Consider the following 7,447-nt stretch of genomic DNA (forward strand, 5'->3'; position numbering starts at 1 on the left):
AAAACCATCCAGAAAATACTGTGATGCCCTAAGAAGAAAGTGTGTTCTGTTGTCTTTATAACAATATCTCTTCCTTTCTGCCCCTCAGGGATCATGTCCGACCACCAGTTTGGTAACCAGTTCATGTGCAGTGTGGTAGCCTCTCACGTGAGCCATCTGCCCACTACCAACCTCAGCTTCGTCTGGATCGCTCCACCTGCTGGCACAGGCTGTGTTAATTTCATGTAAGTACCCAAATCTCTCCGACGAGTATGAAAGGCAAATCGTTTCTGTGTGTGTGTGTGTGTGTGTGTGTGTGTGTGTGTACGTGTTGAGTGAAAGTTTATAGAGCGAATGAGATTTCTGTTCAGTAGCAGTTTGTGTGCAAACCCTTTTGTGTGGATTGATTGCAGTCCCCACAGTGTAACAGAACCCTTCCTCCCCGTGTACCTCTTTTTCTTCCCCTTCTCTCCCATCCCTTCCTGCCTTTGGAGCTTTATCGTTGGACACATGCTGCCCTTTTGATCTCAGATGGTTGACTCCTCTGAGCAGCGTGTGTCTCCCTGTTGTTCACCTGATAGGCCCGTCTGTTCTTTCGGTGAAAATTGAGCCATGGAAGTAAGTTTACTTCCAGGCTGGAGTAGTATTAAAGGCCATAGTCTCTGGGGGTCTACCAGTCTTTATCCCAGCAGTGGGCTGGTCTTTTGAAAAATTATTATTATTTTGAGTTTGGGTCCACACTTCCCCAGGAACTCCTGCTGTGATTCCTTCCAGAGGAGGCGGCAGTGGTCCTTGGCACCGTCTAATAATTCTTCTGGGGTTCTTGTGGTCTGCTAGCCCCTTTGACTAATGGTTTCTATCCAGCTCTGATTTTCTTCACTTTTTTTGACCAGGACAGGAAGAGACCCATAGTTGTAGCTTAGATGGCCACTCACAAGCTGAGATCCCAGTTCCTGCTCATCATAGTGTATGAAAAAAGTGTCTTGTATGAACTCTGTTATGCGAGTTGATTTTAGCGTTCCCTGAAAGCAGGTCGTGAGCCCTCTGGGCCCAGCAGCTCATTCCCTCCCGGGGTTTGTGCTGGCTGCTGTTTGTGCACTGTACTATATTCACAGATATATTTACAGCAAATATAAATACATTTTGTATAAAATATCATCTACCAAATCTATTTGTGATTGTAGTCCCAGTTGTGAAAGGTACATTCTTAGCCTCTCAAGGGGTTACGTGTAAAATAACCATGAAAATTTATTATTTTCACAAGCTTGACCTTAATTTAATGCAATTAATTTTGATGTCAAAAAAGGTATCAAATAGTTTTAAAAAAGGTAACATTGATCAATTTTTTCTTATTATTTATAACTTGAGAGTTTTACATTGCATTTTAGCTTCCAAAAAGAAATAATATAAAAGTAAGAGGAGTATGTAGAGTAGGAGGAAAAGAAATGTTCAGAAAGAAAAATAAAACTGGTACACAAAAATGCCATGAGGATCTCTACATATCTGGGGACCCCACGTTTGGCTTTGAACTTTCAGACCATTAGTATCAAGGGAGAGAAGCTATCAGCTAGATGATTCACAGTGGTCAGAAGCCAGCTGTTCTACACAAACCATCCTTTACTCCTCATGTGTGTTCACTAAGAGGTGATTAGAAAATATAGGTGAGCTCAATGGCATTTGTAGATCAAATTCTGCTGTAGTTCTAAGTTGATGACTTGTGACGTCTCTCAATCTATTCTAGACTATGCGCTGTCCACTCCACTCCACACCACCAGTATTTCCACTACTCTTTTTCAGTCTACTCATTCTTTCATAGCATTAAACACACACACACCTGGCACACAATATACCATACATACTCAAGTATAAGCTGACCCGAATATCAGTCAAGGCACCTAATTTTACCACAAAAACTGCATTAAACATGTGCTGAAAAACAGCTTATACATGAGTATATACAGTACTTCACTGATTTTACATATATATATATGTAATGTATTATCTGCCTCTTTTCACTAAAATGTAAGATCTGTGAAGACAAGGACACTCTCTGTTTGATAGGGCCAAGAGCCTAGAACAGTGCCTGGCAGATAGCGGCAAACCAGTTACTGCTGAGATGATTTTGAGACTCCTGGGCACCCTGTGTGTCAGAGTAGAACTGCACACCACTGGACTTTCAATGGGGAAAAGGAGCAGATCAAGCCTTTCTTCTGAGGTAGCTCTCTCTGGGTAGGCTCGAACCCCTAGCCTTTTGAGTAACAGCTGAACACTAACATTTTGCATCCCCCAGGGATACCGTAAGTCAGCATGCAGACAAAGTAAACCAGTGCTATAAGGTCAAAACAGTTTGGAAACAGTTATTCTTTGGAATGTTCAAACAAACTGGAGCTGAAAAACACCACAGATGTTTTTTCTTCTAATTTCCTGCTCAGACAACAAAATCTCATGAAATTTGTGCACTCTAAAATTTACTAAGTTCCTTCTTCCCTCGGTAACATTAAGTGTTCGTGTTCCAAAAGCCCCTCTGTCATAGATTATCTCCTGCTCGTTTGCTGTATTACCCAGCCTGCAAGCAGCAGATTCGTGCCACACGTGAGTTTGCTTCTGAATCCCATCCCTCACAAAGTCTTTCATATCTGAGCTGGCCTCTTCCTCGTACCGCTTTCTGAAGTGATTCCATGTCTTTCTCACTGGCCTGTCCGTTTCCAGCCTCTCTGTCTTCCAGTCCATTCTGTACATTTTGTCTAGTTACTCTTCCTGAGGTACAAGCTGCTTCACTCAAACTTGGGCAGCCTAAGGTTCTCTTCTGAAGGCCAGCCCTCCAGCCTGGGTTTGAAGACTGTGGCTGCTTTTTGAAGACTGTGGCTGCTTATTATATTCCCTTTCTTTACCACATTAAACAAACAGACAAACTTCCTGCCGCTGATTTGATTCGGACTCATGGTGACCTGATAGGACAGAGTGGTTTGGTGGTATAGAGTTGCTAAAGCTATCAATCTTTGTTGGAAACTGACTGCCTCCTCTTTCTCCCATGGAACAGCTGGTGGGTTTGAACCACTGACTTTTGGTTAGCACCAATCACTGGGGTTCCTTTACCTTTTCTTCCAACCTGTTTATATGCCAACTCTTCTTTCAAAGCTTGCTGAGCTATCAACAGCAGAAGTGATGTGTCACTTTACATTTGGCTTATAATATTACTGTGCTAATTTCATTTTACGACATAATTATTTGAGTTAATATCATGACTTTCAAACAATTCTTATTTCTTTTTGACTCCTTTATCTTTGGTCTATTATTCATACATTTAAGAAAATATGTAATGCCCCCTCAATTATATATTGTCTATGGAATAACTTTCTCTTTAATACTGATACCTGGTTCTTTTAAAATATATTACTGTGAAAGTTTATACGCAAATTTGACATTTTCTCCTGGACATTGGTCACACTGCACCGTGTGTCAGCATTGCCCGTGTCCCCATTCTGGGTTCTGCTTCCCCTGTCCCCTTGCTCATCTTTGATCAATGGAAAATGTTGACAATTTAGCTTCATTTAGATGATTATTTACAGGAGCACAGTATTTAATGTGACTTTTCTGTATTCATTTTGGCACTTATAAAAGCAATTTAAATTCTAGCCATGCATCACTTCTTAATTCAAAACACAAATTACTTTTTTGAGAGATGGAACACAATGTGAATCTGTCAGAGCATATAGAACTGCCAGCTTCTAAATATATACAGATTTTACTTAAGTCTGTTAAAAATTAAGCTGAGGGTTTATGGCTTCACCCTTTTGAGGATATAGCACCTTTTTTACCCTGAGGACTAACAGGTATTTTAAGTCTGAACTCAAATGTGTTCTTAGCAGTTTGGAAAGAGAATTTAATGTTTGGCTGGTCAGAATGAATTTTTACTGCAAAGTTTATATACCATCACTCATATTTCCCAATACGATTTTGATGATGCAGTTTTCACTGTTTAGTATTCTTGCTAAATGTGTAAGTCTCTGTTGGCCATAAATCATGACAATGGTGAACGTTGCATAGAGTATCTGCCTGTTTTGTGGGAGAATGCTGTGTGTTGATTGCTTTTACTAATCAGGGTGTGAGAGAATACAGAGGTGGAAATGGAATATGAAACAATTTACTTGAAATATTCTGAACTCAAGTTGTGCAGTTTGTTACCTCTGCTTCTTAGTCATCTTTTTTGTGTGTTTGGGGAGAGATACATGCGCCACTATCTGTAATCAGTCAGTATCTAGCCATGCTTGGAGGGGGTGGAGACTATTAACAAACCCTCAAAGTATTGTTAGACACTTACTGGATACAGGTACTGCCCTGTGATTCTCAGTTAGACTTAAATAGTAAACAAAAGCCTATGACATTTAAATCTAAATTTTCTATGATTCCCTCTTTTTTAATTAACCTAAAACTATTTACTTTTTAAGGTAGGAATATTTACTTCTTAAAAATGAAATCTTAGCCAGGTTTATATGCATTTGTGGTGCAGTCTATATTTTCATACTATTTGTTAAATCATGCTATCATTAATTTTTTACCTGCTTGTTTTCTCCTTATATTTGGTTTTTTATTTCTCCAAGATCAGGGACTACGTGTAATATCTTTCTGTCTCTAATAAGTCCCTAACACTGAACTGGGGACAATAGGACTTTATTTCTAAACAGCTAATAATATAATATTTCACTCATTCTGCGACACAAATATTTTCACTTTGGGGACCATTGATTTAGGGTGGCATCTTACACTTAAATTTGGCAACAACTTTAATGTCTTAAAATTGATAGTTCTTGGTTTTGAAGAAATCCAGGAGCTAGCATTTGTTGTTTACTATGTACCTGGTCACCAAGGTTTTGGTGAAAATTAACCACTGGTGAATTGCCTTTCATTATCCATGAAGTGTTTTCTAGCATTTTGTCTTATCAATGTTTAGCTGATTCTTACTACCAATTCTTTGTCAGTTATTTCTGTTGCAAATATTTTTTCTCATTCTGACATGCCTTTACACATGTTTATGATGCCTTTTTAATGAAGAAAGCAGAAGATTTTGGCATTTACTTGACTGTTTTCTTTCCATCAGGGACTACAATGTGACAGAGTTATGAAAACAATGTGTTTAAAAATTATCAGACAGTTTGGAAAAATGATATAACTTGGGAGTCATTTTCGATATTGTAGAAAACACTCTAATTCAGAATTTTTTAAAAATGCCACTTTACCTCTAAAAATATTGACCAATGAACTAGATATACTAGTCTTATCTAATAATTCAAATGATGAGAGGTACTCCTTGAACCTTTTGAAATGTGGGGAAACACATTGACTAGTTGTCAAACATGGTTTGATCTGCTATACATGACACGGTTCCTTCTTTCGATGTCGGCTGTATCCTGTTCCCATTCATTGCCATTCTATTTAGGCAGAACTGCGTGAACAAAGGTACTGGAAAAATTGTACAATAAAAATGGAACATAAAGAAAGGCCAGGAAATAATGGAATATTGTCTGATAATAGTTTTAGAAGCCGAGTCCCTAGGTTTGAAGGCACTAAAGTCATGTCTGGGGAAATAGTATCGACCTTAATAATGTGAATGGTGTTGATGAGGCATAAAAAGGGAAGAAACAGCTATAAACAATCAAAAGGAATTGGAGCATGAACTGTAAGAAATAAGAATCTAGGGAAATTGGAAGTTGTCAGAAATTAAATGAAACTCATGAAGATTGATATCTGAGGCATTAGCTGAAATGGACCGGAATCGGCCATTTAGAATCAGACGATCATATGATCTACTTTCCAGGAGTAACAAATTGAAAAGGAATAGCATCCAAAAGGACAGTTCAAGCTCCATCCTGAAAGTATGGTGCTGTCCATGTGATAGGATACTATTCTTACAACTAAAAGAAAGGCCAGGTAGTACTATTGTTATTGAGATTTATGTACCAACCAGTAAAACTCAAAAGGGTGAAATTGAAGAAGTCTACCAACTTCTTGAGACTGAAATTTATCACCATGATGCATTGGTAACTGCTGGTGACTGGAAGATGGAAGATGGAAACAAGAAGAATCAGCATTTAGCAAATATGATCTTGGTGAGAGAATCAACTCTAGACATCTCCCTGTAGAATTTTGTAAGACCAGCAACTTAACTATTGCAAATACCCTTTTCAAGAACATAAATGATGAATATACACATGGACCTGGCTTTACATACTACCCAGGAATTAAATGAACTGTATCAATGGAAAGAGACAAGGGGCATGTTCAAAATCATCAGTCAGAACAAGGCCAGGGACTGACTGGGCTAGATGATCAATTGCTTGTGTGTAAGTTCAAGTTGAACCTGAAGTAAATGAAAACAACTTAATGAGAGCCAGAGTACAAGCTGGAAATATATAGTACTTCAAGAATTTCAAGATCTTCTCAAGAATAGATTAGACATAATTGTACCTAACAGGTTGCTGTAATGCTTTTTATGCCAAAAGCTATGGCTTTTATTCCGATTCTTGGGGCCACTGACACCAAGATTATGGAACTCTGAAAATTCTGGTCAATTGTCTACATTCCTGAAAGTAATACACGTTTGTTTCTTTCTTGCGGGAGTTGGCAATTGAGTTGACGCCTGGCCCAACCCTGTGATACAGTCAGCATGTGACGTAAACTCTTATGATTTCAAAACCTAGTCACCGATTTTAAATTCTTTAAAAACACCATCGTACGCATTATGGAACATTGGAACTAAAATCCAAGATGTGTTAGGTGGCTTTCCCAGTGTAACATAAGTGACACACTGTCTGAACAAACCACACTTATTGGTCAACCACTTAGCCACACAGTCATTTGAACCATCTGCTTCCTGCTTTTCTCGTTAAAAATAAGCTGTTGAAAGTCAGAGAAGGCAGAGACTAGCCTAAGGATAAGCTTGCTGGCTCTACTGGTACAGCTACATAAAGTGAATAAATAAAATGATGCTATCCTTACTTTTATGTTACCTCTTAAAGAAATTTACTTTTGAAACGATCCTTTACCTCAGAGATCTGTACAGTTTCTAAACTCCTATGGCATTATGTTTTTACTTTTGTTGTTGATGGCAGTGTTTAGTGACTGGTAAACCTCAGATTGAGAGAGACTGAATTATCCAATAAAATAAAATCTAGAGTCGGAAAAGGGAAAAGGGCTTAAGGGAGGGAGGAGGGAAGAAGAAAAGAGGGGAAAGGAGCCTCCAAGCCATCTAACGCCACACGTCATGAGAAAATACTAGACAAAGAGTGATGGGAACAACAACTAGAGCATTCATACTCATAGTTTTGAAAATTTGCAAGGTGCCAGGCCTCCTCTAAGTAGTTTGTCTCTTTGAGTCTATTTAATCTAAGAGTGGTTCCTGTTATTAGCTCTAGTTTACAAGTGGGGAAATTAAGAGTACAGAGAGGTTAACGACTGTGGATTGCTAAGT

At 38.6% G+C, this 7,447-nt stretch overlaps 1 protein-coding gene across 2 annotated transcripts in view; it reads left to right on the forward strand.

The window, feature by feature from the left end:
* Positions 1-7,447, forward strand: part of RELN (reelin) — a 549,393-nt gene that overhangs the window by 160,465 nt on the left and 381,481 nt on the right. For both annotated transcript variants that reach the window (XM_004702602.2, XM_004702603.2), the window contains exon 3: positions 89-224. In XM_004702602.2, coding sequence (XP_004702659.1) covers positions 89-224 — 136 coding nt within the window. The remainder of the gene's footprint in view (positions 1-88; positions 225-7,447) is intronic.

Source organism: Echinops telfairi, unplaced genomic scaffold (genome assembly GCF_000313985.2).
Source record: "Echinops telfairi isolate 266 unplaced genomic scaffold, ASM31398v2 ScPeMD7_23;HRSCAF=83, whole genome shotgun sequence".
Lineage (NCBI taxonomy): Eukaryota > Metazoa > Chordata > Mammalia > Afrosoricida > Tenrecidae > Echinops > Echinops telfairi.